Source organism: Manis javanica, chromosome 1 (genome assembly GCF_040802235.1).
Source record: "Manis javanica isolate MJ-LG chromosome 1, MJ_LKY, whole genome shotgun sequence".
Lineage (NCBI taxonomy): Eukaryota > Metazoa > Chordata > Mammalia > Pholidota > Manidae > Manis > Manis javanica.
The window spans coordinates 234969625-234986658 of NC_133156.1; the positions used below are offsets into that span (position 1 = coordinate 234969625).

Below are 17034 nucleotides of genomic sequence, written 5' to 3' on the forward strand. Positions count from 1 at the left end.
CGGTTTTCTAGGTGAAGCTGGGAAATCTAGCCACAGGCCTATTGTAATGCCTCACAGGGAGAAAACGAGGAAGCAGGTCCTAGAAGAAACACAGATGCTCCACGGTCTTGGCAGTAGGGGCACCAAAAACCTACCTGGCTTCAGTGCGAATAGTGTGGCCCGGTAGGGCAGGGCTGGCAAAATTGGGTGGGGCATAGTTCCAAGGCCCAGGCTCTGATTAAGTTTCCTAACCTTATCCAGTCCCAATCCTTTTGAGGATCTGATGAGAACTCTGTGTCTGTTCCATAGGGAAAATGCACACATAGAGATATTTGGCATCAGTTTGGGGGGTTTTAGAACTCCTTAAAGCCCACCCCACAGTCCTGACTTATGGACCCCAGGTTAATATGCTGACCCACGAGTGTCCACAAGTCTTCTGGAAAATGCATCAAGATAATTCACACTGAACAAAAGCCTAGGAGTGTACATCTGTCATCTTTGCCCAGCTTTTGAACCCTCTTCCAAGGTCTCTAGAACTGGCCTTGTGCAGAAGCTGAGAACACCAGGTATGTCCTCCTGGCCTCCCACTGGGCCTGGACACTGGCCATTGCTCTAGGTTTGGCTGGTCAGATACAGGATGGGTTCCAGGCTGGGACTGTCATGTGATGAAAGGATGGGAGCATCCCTCCTGGAGGTGGTAGCTGCAGTGGCCACAGGAAGGTCGTTTCCAAGGGTGGCAAACTATGGTGCGTGGGTTCAGTGGGGAGGACAGCAGAGTCCTTGATGGATAAAACTTGGACGAGGTCCAGCCTCCCTTATTCTGCTTATTTCTCATCTGGCTTCCTTGCTTTCCTGAGGAATCTGTGAGCCTCTCAAGAGGCTTTCTGTGAATTCCTTTCCCTTATGAAATGGTCAGAGTCTGTAAATGTTGTTTGCAACTAGGAATCCTGACAGGTGGTATATAACTAGAGAACAGGGGAGAGGACAGAGAGGCCGAGGAGGCTGAGGGGAAGGGTGGAGAGAAGCGGGAGGACGAGGAGAGGCAGGGAGACAAGGGGGGAAGTGATCTGCAGTCACACAGGTGGGATTTGCCTCCCGTGTCTCATGCAACCAGGGGCAAATTTGTTTTTCTTTTTAAACTTTCAAACCTACAGAAAAGTTGAAAAAACAGTATTTTCAACAACTTGATACCCCTTACATAGATTGAAAACTTATTAACATCTTTGGGCAAGTTTCTTTTTTGTGAGCTTAAGTCTTATCTTCCTCATTTGTAATATTGGAATAGTAATACTACCTCCCTCAGAAGGTTTTAGTGAAGATTAAAAAAGAGAGAACTTGTGAGAATCATTTAATTTAGAATGCTTACTGTGCATGCAGTGAACTTCGGTGATTTCATTATTAATTCTCTGGACGTACACGTAGGGAGCACCTACACAGGGTGAGACACTTCGGAGGCACCAGAGATCAGGTGATGTATCTCGCAGTTTGGAAATCTATGGGAATATGGATAAGTAAATAAAAACTTACAATATAAGACAGTATTTTTCAACCTTGAATACTGTTCAACCATGTAAATGGAAATCTCAGACTCTCAGTGTTGGCTTAACTCTTAAGAAAAAACTTTAGTTTGAAATAATTTTAGATGGGCAGCAAAGCTGTAAATATGTGACAGAGAGTCCTGTATACTCCCATCCAGCTGCCCCTACTCCGACCACCTTATGTAACCACAGCATATTGATCAAAACTAAGAGGTTCACACTAGGACAGTACTATTAACTAAACTACAGATTTGACCAATTTTTCCACTAATGTCCTCCTTCTGTTCCAGGAGCCTATCCAGTTGCAGTTAAGTCAGGACTTAATTCTTTATAATGTTTTATTTGAAAATGGGCAAATATAAATCTAGCTCTAAGTTTATTGTGCTTGTAGCTCTTGTACTACTATATAGCAAAACAAATTAATACATTATTTTCAAGCAAACTTTAAAGTTCAAACCAATATAATTCCAGTTAACTTAAATGATGATTGATAATGTTTTGATGAATACCAGTTGATTAAAAAATAACTAATCCACAGTGCCTAGTATATCAGGCAGTGTTCTAAATGCTTCATATGTACTGGATTTTATAGACTCTAAAAACCCATTAACTATAAGGTGCACCATTACCTCACATACCACTGGACAAAAAAATATGGTCAATTAAACATGCATGATATGCAAGACACATCCTGATTTCAGGAATATTAAAATAGATGTCCTGGACTCATTGAGTTATGGTATATACTCATCTCATCTTTACAAAGGCCTTCTTAGGTAGGTGCTATTATAATCCTCATTTTTCAAATGAGAAAACAGAGACAGAGAGCGATTAGATTAACTTGCTCTATCCAGACTCTATCTGGGTAGACAGTGGTAGACGCAGGATTTGGACGCAGGTAGTCTGGCTCTGGAGCCTCTGTGCTCTTAGCTCCAAGCATAGGCATCTAATAAAGCACTATGCTGAAGTTCATTACAGCCTAGGGACTGGAAGTTTATGTCAGAGGTGGTACTAGAAATACTGGAGCACCTGTACCCTCCTTTGCAGTTCCAACCTCAGTGGAAAGTGCAGGTCAAACCTTCCTGGCACTGAGGAACAAGAACACCTGTTCTCACTTTTGTCTTAAAGAAGACACTGTTTCCTCAAATGCGGTTCCTGGCTCTAAGCTATGACATTTCTTGGTGGAGAGACAATCTGTGTAAATGGACCTGTCTGAAATAATAATCACCTGAAATGGAGCTATGTTGTTTTCAGTATTACCAATGGCCAAAATGTATGGAATGAAGAATTAGGGCATTGAGTCAGCAAGAAGAGTGATCAATTGTTCATTTTTAATCAAGAAATATTTACTGAGAGTGTGCTATATACCAGGCACTGGGGCAGGCCCAGGGAACCCAGAGACGAATTAAGCCCAGTTTGCCATTAAGTTGAGATGGAGGGGGTGATCAGACAAGTACACTACAACCCACAGAGGTAATTCCCATAGACTGACTTCAAAATCATTCAAAATAATCTGAGGACGATGGGGTGGTGAGGGTATAGCTGAAACATGATGGGTTGTCTGTGAATTGTTGAAACTAGATACTATGTATAAGAGTTCAATACACTCTTAGACTTTTAAATATGTTAAAATCTTCCTGTAGTGTTCAAAATGAGGGAGAAAGAAATAGAATGAAAAATATGTTCAAAAGGAGTCCATTCCAAGTTTAATAAAGGAAATTTTATGGACTCTTTAAAAATGACATTTTAATTAGCCTTAAGTGGTTGTGGCAATATAAGGAAAGCAAAGTATCTGAAGGAAAGCTTCCAAGCATAGACATCTAGGATAACATTGCATTACATCCAAGTTCATTATTACTGTGCTTGTAGGATGTGTTAAATTACTGTATATTCTTATAATAAAAATCTACCCCTAAAAAGATATAATTACCATGAAGGTATTTATACAGTAAAGTGAAAACAGGAGAACCAGCAAAATACTCAAAAGGTGAGTTTTGAGCAGCTGGTGGGATCTGGGTGTAAGGAGAGGGAGAGGGCGTTCCAGAGGCCAGCTTTGCAGAGGCAAAGATTCCGTACCAGAATAAGGAAACAACACAGATCTGGGGGTCAGTGGGAAATAGGACTGCGTTAAGTGAAATGGTCTAAAGCCCTTAATTATCAAAGTTAGGAGTAGGATGTGTCTATATATATCTTTAAAACACTTAGCGCTTAGGGACAAATACTGTTGTGGTTTACAGTAGGTGGTGTTTACAATACATTCTTGAAACTAATAAAAGACATGCTTTTTGTGTGTAAAATTATTCAAGATTTCTTGAAAACCATTCAGTGTACGTTGGCAAATAAGCATTTTCTCTTTTTCTAACTTGCTTAAGAGGCTTATTTATTACCACTATGAAGCCCATGATTTTTCTACTGTAGCACTCCTCTTGAAGGATGGTGTTCCTCAAAGAAGGTCTCAAGTAGAAGGCAGAATTTCAACTGTAATTTTAAGGACAGTTATAATAGAAACAAAATTGCTAAGCCCAGAAGTCCTTACCCAACCATAGCCTGTACTCAAAATGACCCACTTCAGTTCCATGTAAGGGAAGTGAGGACTATGTTCTAATTTCAAAAGAACCCTTTTGCACAATTAGCCTACACTATTCCCTTCAGTTTTCATCTAACTACACCAAGAATTCTCGTCTTCGGATCTAGACAACAGTAAAGGTTGTTGTCTTTGAAACTGGACGATCAGCGGGGAAAGTTTGCGTGTGAACTTTCTGAAAATAACACGTACGTAGGCAGCTGTGTCTGTCACACATCAGTCTCCAAAGACATCAGGTTCAAATTCACTTCTTCCCTGACGTCCTCCCTTTAACTACTTTTTCATTTTTTTGGTATGCTTTTTTCTTTTATTTCCCTTCTTAATGGATAAATGGCAAACAAATCCAGACGAATACAATATTTTAGGACATCAGTTTTAAAGAGCATTTATTTGTAATGTAATACTGCAGAAACACGCGGAAGAAAAGATGAGACTTCCACGCTGAATTCGCTTGCTGCCTGCCTGCTTTGCCTGGGTTGCCTGGACCGAGGCCCCAAGGCCTCCGGTCAGCCCTGCCGCCCCACCCGGGACACTGCCGCGGGGACAGCGACCCCAAGGGCTACCTGCTGCTCGGGGGGTTCGGAAGCAGCAGAGCGGTTCCTGGTCCTCCCCGTATCTGGGTCGCCGCCAGCCCTCGGCGGAGCCTCACGCGTCCCCAGTTCAGGCGCTTGCCAAGCCCACAGCGGCCACTTTTCCTCTTCCGGAAACTGGCCGTTTCCGGTGCCTGGGTTTGCGTCATCAGCCAGCGCCCGGGAGGCCCTTAGATTCCGAAGCACGCAGGCGTCTGCTGCCAGCAGAGGGGCCCTGCAGGAGCCACGGTCTGCGCTTTCCGGCGCCGCTATGCAGGTCTCCAGCCTCAACGAGGTGAAGATTTATAGCCTCAGCTGCGGCAAGTCGCTTCCTGAGGTGAGACACTTCGGGGTCTTCCCCGTGAGGCAGCCCCCCCCTCTCCGCGGCCTCTGTTTCAGCTAGGCCTTGGCCGGCCTCTGACTTGGGGGTCTCAGAGGCGAGTGACGGTTCCCCGGGGGGAGCTGGTCGGTGTTGGCATCGCCGCGCAGAAGCTGGGCCAAGGGTGGTCAGGGTCGGTGACCTTTGTACAGTTCTCCAGAACAAGAGGACGCGCGTCCCTTGCTTGGGCTTATATGGATCTTCCCAGCCGCTGCCACACCGAGGTGGAAAAGCGTGGACAGAATGTTGACAGACATTTCTCTCCCGTTTTAATGCCCCTTCATCAGCTGTTTATTCCTATTATACGCCAAGTTCTAGAAATACAGTAGTAAGCAAGAGAAATACAGACTTTGCTTCTGCAGAATTTATGGTTTAGACGGCAGTATTTTTGAACCTTGCTGAACTTAACTTCATTGTCTTAGGACATCAGAAGGGGCTGAGAAAATCAGGGATTCTCTTCCAATCTTCTTGTCTAAAATCCAGCTAGAGTAAGGGAGACTTATACAGGATCACAGACCTAGGCTCTGAAGCGTCGTGTTTTCTCAGTCAAGCCTCTGTCCGAGCACTTAAAATGAGAGAAGACTTTTTTGCAGACTCTCATTTCCATTTTGAGAGTATGTGTTAGTGGTTTTACAACATGCCTGTTTATAGCATGCTGCTGTTGGTCTAAGTCCTTCCCTTGGAAATTAGAATTCATGTAGGTCCACTTTCATGTGTCTGTCTGCCCCTGAAAGATTTGGGGCTGACAATCAGATTCTTCCTTTTTTTTTTTTTTTTTTACCAGAATTGAGATTAGGCAATTCTTTGTCTTTCAGCTATTCTTAGACAGCATGATCTTTTTCCTTTTGTTCATTCTCCACATTTGTTGAGAAGTGACTGATGCAGGCAGCCCTGTCCTAAGTGTTGGGATAAATGGTGAACATATCAGATAAGTTTCCCTGTTGGGGACAAGGGTAAGTGAGCAAACCAGAACACTGCTTAAGATGGTAAGTGCTTTGAGTGATGTGTGACTAGAAGACAGCTGTTGTGGGTCACATGTTCAGAAAAAGTGTTTTGAACAAAGCCTTCAGGGAAGGACTCTCTCCAAGAGGTGACATTTGAGCAGAAACTTGGATGATGAAAAGGAACAAGTCATGTGAAGATATGGGGGAAGAGTTTTGAGTGCTGAGAAAAGAAAATGTAAATGTCCCCAAATGGGAATGCACCTAACATGTTGGAGAAATAGAAGGTGTGGCCATGGTACGCTGAATGAGGGGAGAAAGTGAGGGTCGTTAGGCTGGAGACGTGAGCCTTGTAGGCTAAGGTAGGAAGGTACAGTTTATTCCTAGTGCTGATGGAGGCCATTGTTGAGTTTTGAATGGGGTTGCTGTGTGGCAAATTACTGTAGCTGGGGAGAATGAGCAGGGGTGAGTTAGGTTGTCTGACCCAGCGACTTCGGTGGGTGAACCAGGATGGGATCAAAGGAGATGCTAAGACACTGCAGGAATCAGGATATATTTCGAAAGTAGGCTGGCTAATGGATTGGATGGTGGTGGGAAGGAGTTGAAAGGAAGAGATCAGGAAAGAATACTTTGATTTGGGATCTGAACAACTGAGTACATGATGTTGCTGTTAACTAAAGTGGAGAATTGAGCATTTTGGGCATGGGGAGGAGGAAGGTAGTGAGCCAAAAGGATCAAGTTTCATTTTTGGTTTTAAGTTCTCATAAACATGAAGTGGAAATATTGAGTAGACAGTCATGTGTATGCTAGTATGGTGATCTCTCAGAAACTTCTTTTAAAATGATTCTAACTTACCAACAAATTGCTTCTTTTGTTTTACTTAGTTCAAATGTAAGAATCAGTATTTTTTTTTTCTTTTCAACAATAGTGAGGTGCCTGTCCAGGGAGAGAATTAGGTCATCAGCATTTCCTAGCTCTGTTGCTAGATTTCTCATTAAATTATTTGCCATGGTAAAGTGCCATTCTTCATTAGCTATGATTTTATAGAATAGAGAGAGGGTGTCTGAAATTACTGACATCTTTCAGTTCTTTGTTGAACTTGTTTTAATTCTAGACCCTCTTGCTCCTGCACACGCTGACTCCTTGTTTTGTGTTCTTCCTGTAGTGTTGTCAGTACGTATAGAAACTCCTGAATGGACTTTCCTTCCTCCCCATTATCACTGTGTTAGAGAATTTCTGTCCTTTTAGGGACCCAGGCTCTGATTTAGAAGGAAATCTCAGTCTCCTCTCCTCTGCCCCAAGCTCATTCGCTCAGGATATAGGAGTCTGGTTATTGTATGAACTGTCCCTTTCCTTACCATAGCTTCCTGAGAAGAGGACATTGAATCCCGTTAGAGAAGCCCTGGCAGAATCCCTGTGTTCTGCTTGTATTAGGTTGATGTGAAAGAATATATTGAGTACCTAGAAGTATGCTTTAGCAGTACCATTATTTGAAACATTACTGCCTAAAATAAAATCAGAGCAATGTAATCACAGAGACTAGCGTAAACCTGAAAATCAGTGCACTGAATACAAAGGCAGGAGGAAAGCTCTGGCTCAAACTCAGGCTCTTGAAAGTATTCCAAGTCTTCACATGTAGACACTGCCTCAGCAATCATTCTTAGGGTCGTGACTGGTGAGTCTGCATGGCCAGAGTCCTAAAGATACAGTGTCATGTGTTTAGGCTGTACATTAGGTTTGTGCTCTTAGGAATGACATCTGTTAATTTTTCTCTTGCTTTTGTTTCATTTGTTTGGGGTAGGCTTTATTATCCTTGTCATTATTGATGTTTTAGGCTGGACAGTTCTTTATTGTGGGGTTGTCCTATGCATAATAGGATGTTCGGCAGCATCCCTGACCTCTACCCAATAGATGCAAGGAAACCTCCCCCAAGTTGTGACAACCGAATATATTTTTAGGAGTTGCCAAATGCCCTTTGGGGGGCAGAATTGCCCCTGGTTTAGAACCACTGCTTTAGGGTGATCATAGTTGCTGAGTACTTCATTGTTGGCACCTCTTCATGCGATGCAGTTATGCTGCCTGCTGAACTGAGGTATCTTAATTACAGACCATAATCTGGTATCCATGAGTATGATTTTTAAAAGTATGATTCCTTTATTATCAGGTGTCAGCTATTTGGTCAGTTTTATTCTTTATAAAAATATATTTCTTCAAGAAGCTTTCTCCTTGAAGTGTTTTGCTTTTGAAATAGTTGTTCTGTGTATTAATTATAACTCATAATATTTGAGGCTTAGTGCTTTCCACTAATATGTTTTCTCTTGTATAAAACATAGTAGTCCTAAAAATTTATTTTCTGTATATGTAAACATATCCAAGAAAAAAGTCCAGAGGTTATGCTAACAGAGTTAGGATTACAGAATATTTTCTCTTTCTATTTGAATGTATTCCTGTGAGGTTTCAGGTTTTTTTTATATGAGCAAATGTTTTATTTTTGTAAGCAGAAAAACAAAGTAAATATGTTTTAAAATAAAGTTTTCATTTTCTTTAAGTGGCTTTCTGACAGGAAGAAGAGAGCACTACAGAAAAAAGATGTGGGTGAGTATTATTTTTTCCCACTTCAGCTACATTTGGGATCCATGTTATAGTGCTTTCACTTGCTTAATGTTTCATATTTAAGTGCAGATTTACAAAAATACAGTGGAATTTATGTAGTGGAAAATAACCTTTGTGCCCTTTTCCTTCTTAGGAGAAATTTTGTGGTGGTCAATATGTTCTTGGTGGGTGTGGGGTTTGATTCTACCTACTTACAACTAATAAGTTAGTCTGTTACTGTTTCATGGATGGTAGCAAAGGACACGAAACTCCTGGGTCACAGACAAGGTCTCCATTACTCTTATAGCACAACAAATAGCGTGAGCATCAGCATATTGCTGTCAGTTCCCTTTGTCCCTAAGGCCCACGGGGGCACTCAACCTGGCCCAGATGGATGCTGTGCACACAGCAGGTTGTGTTGCGGCTGAAGGACACCGAGTTTGGGAAGTACACTGCTTTTATAGCAAGCAGTAAGCAAGCCTGATCTTTGTCCCCAGGAGATCTGTTACCTCGCCTGTCAAGGTTTCCAGTTGCATAAATAACCCTGTGAAATGGCTCAGGTAAAGGAGTGGCCAGGGCACTGCAGTCTTGCCATACCCAGCAAGATGTGCAGGAATGCAGGAGATCCAAGGAGGACGGTTCCATTTGCTTTGTTCTTCATTGTATCAAAATCTTTTCCCATTAGTTAACTCCATTTGTCAGTTTTTGATATATAGAGACAATGAGCATTTTCTTTCTGATCAGAGTAATTTTACATGCAGGTCATATGAACATGAGCAATAAAAGATCACTGTAGACGATTTTGATTCTTTAACTTATGGCAGCAGGGAAAATGAGAATGTAAGATAAGAATGAGAGATGATTTATCTTCCCATATATTTTGTTTAAATTATTTTCAAAAAACCAAAGACCTAAGATACTGAAGGAGTTTCTGGATGTGAGATAAATACTCCAAGGAAAGCATCTTAGAAAAGTAGGCTTTATGTAGTTAGTACTCACTCAGAAAGTGAAAACTTTACATTAAAAGAAAACAGAAATTGTTGCTTTCATAATGTTTACTGATTCTGATTTCTTCTGATTTCCTGCATTCCAGTCTAGTGTCCCAGTGTGTAAGAAAACAGATTCAGATTACTTAGAGGAACTCACTAATCAACTGTTTCTTCCACTCCATCTCAAAATTATCATGTGTCTTCCAAATTGAGTGAGCCATTCCTACTCAGGTGGTTCGAATCTTATATTTGGGCTTAATAAACAAGACAGTAATGTGCCATAGAGTCTCACACAGTCCTTACGATAGGCATATTGTTATGACAGCAACCAGAGCAAATCTGCACTTTCAGTGTTAGTTTTGTGATCCAGAGAGGTAGCTCTAAGTTTTCCTCTAGTTTGGGTCCTCTTGGCTGCAGATCTGTGGCGCCAAAAGAGGCGAAAGTCAGCTTGGTTAGCAGTTACTTGCATAGAGTTAAGATGTTGAAGGTTTGGACTTGTTATTATTTAGGAGGAAAAAATGATAAGATTTTTTGACTTACCATAAATGAGTAATGATGGTGGTTTAAAGTTTATTCTGTTCCCCCTTTATGCAGGGCATTTTTCTTTTCAATTAGTGATACTTTTTCCTTTTTAAAAAGTGAAAATAAAATACTTCTTAAAAAAGTAATGTATGAGCTAAGAAAAAGCCTTGCTCTTGCCCGGGCAGGGCCGAATCGGTGTGCTTTCCCAAGGTTCTGCGGCGCTGGGACACCGCTCTGCATCTTTGTCTGGCTATGGTAACGAATAAACACACGGTGGTTAAACCAGTTATTTATTTCCTCTTTTTGTAGATGTCCGTAGGAGAATTGAACTTATTCAGGATTTTGAAATGCCTACTGTTTGTACCACTATTAAGGTGTCAAAAGATGGACAGTATATTTTAGCAACTGGTAAGCATTGTTATGGTTATGATTTACATACATTTAACAACAGGGAAAGCTATGGTGGGAAAGGCCACACACATTGTATTACAAAAATTTCAAACATACAGAAATACTGGAAAAATTGTACAGTGAACATTCATTACTTGCCACGTAGATTCTGTAACAGTTTGTTCTGCTTGCTTTATCACGTATCTCTCTGTCCATCTGTCAGTCCATTCTGTTTGTTGATGCATTTCAGAGCCAGTTGCAGATACTGGTGTGCTGCATACATCAGAATACACCCCTAAATACCTCAGCATGTGTATCATTAACAAGAGTTCAGTAATTTATTTATTTATATGACTTTTTTAACGTAAATTTACATACAGTGAAATGCATAGATTATAAGTATATCATATGAGAGTTTTGACAAATGCAAATACTTGTGTAGAACTAACCCTTATCAAGATACAGAACATTCCTTTTTAATATATATTCTGAACACATATATAAGAATATATATGTAAAGACTACATGTAGTTCTATTTTTATAATTATATATACTCTAAGCCATATACTATAGAGCATATATAACATATAGTATACTATTAAATACATATATAAGTGCAAGTGTACACATATGTATATTATGTCATATACTATTTTTAAATGAGGTCTTGAACTTTGATCCATGTCTGTAAACATTGGATGACCTCATTCTTTTTAAAATATCTTTATTGGTTTTAAAAATCAGTCTTTTTCTTTTCCTTATTGCAATGATAAACTTACAAAAAATGCAAACATTACAGAAATGCCTAGGATGAGATATTAAAGGCCCTAAAATTTGCCCTTCACAGATGTAAATAATCGCTGTGCTTATTCCTCCAACTGTTTCTGTACAAAGTACCATTATCATTGTTGTTTTACAAAAATGGGGTCATATTACCTGTACCATTCTGCAGTGCTTACCAGGGCTCTCTGTACGCCCTCTCTTTCATTTTCTGATACATTGTGCAGCTTTCCTTGTCAGTAATTACACGTCTATATCATCCTTTTGATGATATACCATCGTTTATTTAACCACTTCCCTATCAGTGGACATTGTATTTGCCTTCAACTTTTGGCCATTTTTAAACAACGCTGCAAGTATTCTTCATGTCTTTGGTACATTTGTGGGTGTGTTTCTGTAGGATAAATTTACGTAAGTTGAAATACAGATGAAAGATATATAAACATCATGTGTTTTACAAATATTGCTAGATTGTCCTCCAGAGAAGTTAGAATGAATTAAACTAAAAGCCAGCAGTTTATGAGAGTACTTTCTTTTTAGCATCCTCACAACAGATTTTCATTTTTGCCATTCTGCTGGACAAAAACTATTTCATTTCTTTAATCTGCTTTGTTCTATTATTTGTCAAGTTTATTATGTGTATTTCATTTTATGACTTGTTCTTTTATTTCCTTTGCTCATTTTCTCCTGGTGATGTTGGGGTAAAGCTGCTTTTAAATTCTTTTCCTTTGATATGGTTATAAGGAGTCCTACTTAACCTCTGAACAGAAAGTGTACTACTCAATGTATCTACAGTTTGTCTTGTAGGTTTTACATCACAATTTTTTTTTATAGGAACATATAAACCTCGGGTTCGATGTTACGACACCTATCAATTATCTTTGAAGTTTGAAAGGTGTTTAGATTCAGAAGGTAAGTAAGAGGTTAACTTTGAATTTATGAAAATAACTGTTTGTGTTTGGCTACTTTCTGCTTTTTAAAATAAAGAATGGCTTGTGTATTCGGTTTCTTTGCTGTGTAACAAATTACCATAAACATGGCAGCTTAAAACACCCATTAGCTCACAGCTCTGTAAGTGAAGTCTCCCCAGGTCTGTTGTGTTCTGTGCTCAGGGCTGAACTCAGGGTGTCAGCCATGTGGGGCTCTTATCCAGAGGCTCCAGGCAAGAATCAACATCCAAATTTTCAGGTTGCTAGCAGAATGCAGTTCATTGTGCTTGTTCTGCTGCGGTGCCTTCTGCTCCTGGCTGTAAGCCTGGAGCCGTTCTTAGCTTCTAGAGGCTGCTAGCCTTCCTCTTTGCCTGGTTCCTCCACCCTTAAGGGAACCACAGCTCCTCGAATTCTTTTTGTGTTTTAGATCTCTCTGACTGTCCCTTTTGCTGCCAACAGGAAAATACTCTGCTTTTAAAGGTCTCCTGAAATTCTAAATCTCCTTTTGCATGTATATAATGAAATCACTTGGGTGGTAGCTCTTCACATTCACAGATTCCACCCACACTCTCGAGAGGAAGGGACTGTATGAGGGGGAGGGGCAGTGGGGTCGTTCCTAGAAGTCTGCTTAGCTCAGAGGGCAGGTTGAAATGGGAAGGGCCAGGCATTTTTATCAGGTGGCCTTGTGTTCAATACTGAGAGAAAACAAGTTGAGGGGATATATATTTAACTAACTTTTTTATCTTTTCTTTTTAAAAACAGTATAAACTTCATGTGCTGCTAATAACTGTTTTCATTCTTTATTTTTGTTTAGCCAAGTATGCTATAAATGCGTAAAAAGTTGCTGTTACCTTTTTTTAAAGCAATGATTTTTCTAATGTTCTTTAATGTCTATTATTTTATTTTGAACACCTCAGAAAAACCATGGCCTAATTTAGAAATTATTATGTTTTGTGAATTGATGTACTTTTAATTTCAGTTCTGCAGAAAATCTGGTTGATTTGTATGAGAAATTATAAAGCTTTCAATTTTCCATGAAGTGTTTCAAGAACAATATAATATGACAACCTTGTTCTTGTATTGTATAGGGGCAAAGAAGGAAAAGAAAACCTAGCATTTGGATATAATTTTTGTGATGAGTTAGAATTTTTTTCATCAAGTTTTCATTTTTATTAAAAATGTGGACTGACAATTGTGTTTTTCCTCTTATTGTTTTTCAGTTCTCACTTTTGAAACTTTGTCTGATGACTATTCAAAGGTATGCTTGATAGCATTGATTTGTGCTGGCTATACTGAAGAAATGAGTGGAATTTATTTTTCTAAGTATTTTTATGATGTTCCCACTGTTAAATTAAAAATGGCTGTGTAGTAAAATAAAACCTGTTATTTTCTATTGTACATTCTTAATTTGACATATGTATAATACATAGTATCTTTTAAAACAATGGTGATAGAGACTTTGGCCAGTCTAATATCAAAATAAGTTCTCGATATCATATGTGAAACCTTACCTGTATTTTTAAGAATTGGTAGTGGACATTGTTTTTAGATCATATTCAAGTCAAAATTTGTGATTTTCATTATTGCATTTAAACTAATGTTATTTGCTAGGTTGCTTTCATTTTCTTATTCAGTGTGCAAAGTAAAACAGCATTGTCATATGTTGAATTTTTTTAACCCTGCAAATAAATTGTTGTGGAACAGTTTTGAAACAATTGAAAACAGTTAAGTGTGTGTGTGTGTGTGTGTGTGTGTGTGTGTGTGTGTGTGTGTGTGTGTGTGTGTGTTTTCCTTTCATTCTTTCACTGGTGCCATTAGTCCATCTTCCAACTCTGTGGTCATATTATGTTTAGGAGATTGTCAGTAAAGTGCCTGAAAAATTTTTTAGTCATGTCAGATGTCAGTTTGAAGGAAAATTGAATTTTCTGAGCTGACATGGCTTTGTATATTGTCTGCAGTTCTGGAAACTGGAGTACAGTTTATCCTTTGCTTATGGTACATCTATCGTGTTTTGGGTCATATAATTTTACAATGTGTTTTCTCTAAATAGTGATAAATTTGCTTTTAAAGACCGCCTGCAGGTTTTTAAGATACCATTGTAATACATTAAAGTTAAACTTATAGAGGACTTTATCAAACCCTGTGTGATGATTGTGAGATTATTAAAATGTGTTCTTAAGTAAAAAAGGAAGTTACTCATCGAGGTAATGCAGCAGTGCTTAACATTTTAAAGTGCTTGCGCTGGATGATGAAGGGAATTTGTTTCAAGTCTTTTAGTTAAAGGGAAAGGTTTGCAGAAAAACTATCAAGGATGCAGGACGGCACTAAGAGACCAATGGAGAAGTCTGCTTCTTAATCAGTTCTTAATCATAATGGAGAGTTTTGTATTTACAGAAAGGAGGGTGAGAGAGGTCAGGTTTTCTTGCTTTGCATCTCTAGCTATGATAAAGTAACGCTTTACCTAGACACCTAAGCAAATTAATTTTCTTGTTTCATTTCCAGATTGTTTTCTTGCATAATGATAGATACATTGAATTTCATTCACAATCCGGTTTTTACTACAAAACCAGAATACCAAAGTACGGGAGAGATTTCTCTTACCATTATCCATCCTGCGACTTGTACTTCGTTGGCGCAAGGTATTTGACCTGATCGCTCTCCTTTCCACCTCCCAAACCACTTCCGGGTTTAAAACGGAGGGGAGGGATTAAAAGAAGAGACATGATCCCAGCCTTTCAGTTGCTTGAAGAGTGTTCAAAGTGACTGGTCATGGCGTGATTACACCCTGAACTTTGATTAGCACAGTGCTCTAACTCGAGAGAGACATGGGTAACGTACCTAAGAGCGTAGTATTGGTGGTGAGGTCACTTTTTTAGCTCCATTGCATAGCATTTAAGTTTTTTTATTCTTAAATCCTATCTTCTTTATGATTATAAAAATCATACCTGTACATTTTAGAAAATTGGGAAAATAAAAATGTATAAAAAAGAAAAACAGCAGCTTACATATGTCACCCAGAGGAAATCCTTTTTAGTATTTTACTGTACTTCCTTCTAGTCTTTTCCTATGTATACATATAGCTACATTTTGGATCTTACATTCTCCAGGATATTTTAAGTAATATTCTACTTAATGACTTCATAATATTTCCTTGGCACATGAGGTGGTTTAAGTTACTGTTATATATGAACAAACTCACAAGTAAAAAATGATTATTTTTTGAGTTTCGAATACATTTTGGTATCAGTTTTACAAAGGGCAGTGATATCTTATGAGTGATAATATGTTTGTATATATACATATATATATCTATAAAAATTATATTTACTTGAAGAAAAGTTCATTGTAGTTTACCAGATGTTTAGTTCTATTCATTGCTTTTCAGCTCTGAAGTTTATAGATTAAATTTAGAGCGAGGACAGTACCTGAATCCTCTGCAAACTGATGCTGCGTAAGTATTTGTTTTAAGAATACTATTATATTTATTTTGGCCAGGAGATGGAGCCAGATACTCAACCTGCTGTTAGCATGCGTTGCATTCAAGCACAGCTCTGGGCAACTTAAAAGTACTGTTAAGTTTTCTTTAAAAAATTCACTAAGAGACCCGGTGATTTCTTAAGAAATTTAATTTAAAAAATATATATATACTAAAAAAATCTAAAACTAACTAAAAATTTCAGTTTATTAATATTTTTTGCTGTTAAAATTTTCATTCATGATTTTGTTTTGTGATATTTTCTCTTGTGGAGAAATTTTAAATCAAATGAGTACCATTTTCAAATTTGTATTTTTTACATTTTTGTTAGTAGACATTTAAGGTTTTTTCAAGTCTTCCTTTTATCATACATTATAGGCTACACTTTTGTTCAAAGAGAAATCCTCTGGGACTTAATCTGTCATAATAATAATGTTGAGTAATAACCACAATAGTGGAAACCCTTACTGTGCACCAGACATTATTGTATTTAATATATACATATATAAATTCATTTTAAACTTACAACACATTTTTACAATAGATATACTATTATCTCCATTTTACAGATAGGGCTGCTCAGAGAGGGAAAGTAGTTTGTTCAAGGCCACACAGTTAGTGAGGGGTAGCAGTTGGATTACTTCTCATCTGTGTGTATAAAGATCTGTCGGTTTTTCCTTACTGCTTTGAGAGGGTTTTTTAAAGTTGGAAGAACATGTAGTGATTAAAACCAGGTAAAGTCCTGATTTTTTTTTATTGGCTTTGAAATGCTCTGATTTTCTTAAAAAAAAATTACAGTAGCTTCATGATGCATTGTTGAATGACCAAAAGTCATCTGCTCTTCAGCTCCCTCATTTCTTATATATATTCTATAAGATAACATTTATTGAGTGTCTTGTGTACTCCGGACACTGTGTTGAACATTTTGTAGCTTTTCATTTAATTCTCCCACCACCCAAATGAGGTAGGTGAAGTATCCATTTTACAGAAAAGGAAAGGAGGCTTAAATTAGGATACCCAACCCATGTTAGTCAGGTGTCCAGAATATCATAGTTGCCATCTATGTTCTTTTTGCCTTGGCGAAAATATGCTGAGAAAGCAGAATGAACCTTTGTTCTTGTGGTGGTGAAATAGTATTTCAGAAGGAAGTCCTTCCTTGTCTCATTCCCTGGCAGATAGAGTGTCACCCTGGGCATCAGCAGCTTTCGGTCACTGTGTGCCAAGCACTTAGCCCTTCCATGCCTGAGTTTTTCATATGTAGATGAGTGAGAGAGAATCTGCATCTTTCTTCTCCACAGAATTGGGCTGAGTGCTAGAAAGTTAATATCGACTGTTCTGCCCTGCTAAAATAGATGCTAATATTTTC

At 38.7% G+C, this 17034-nt stretch overlaps 1 protein-coding gene across 1 annotated transcript in view; it reads left to right on the plus strand.

Annotated features, from left to right (window-relative positions):
- The first annotated feature begins 4790 nt into the window (after nt 1-4790).
- Nucleotides 4791-17034, plus strand: part of NOL10 (nucleolar protein 10) — an 86316-nt gene continuing 74072 nt past the window's right edge. The window contains exons 1-7 of the mRNA XM_073216576.1: nt 4791-5007; nt 8540-8585; nt 10403-10501; nt 12099-12176; nt 13414-13451; nt 14696-14832; nt 15579-15644. Coding sequence (XP_073072677.1) covers nt 4942-5007; nt 8540-8585; nt 10403-10501; nt 12099-12176; nt 13414-13451; nt 14696-14832; nt 15579-15644 — 530 coding nt within the window. The 5' untranslated portion in view covers nt 4791-4941. The remainder of the gene's footprint in view (nt 5008-8539; nt 8586-10402; nt 10502-12098; nt 12177-13413; nt 13452-14695; nt 14833-15578; nt 15645-17034) is intronic.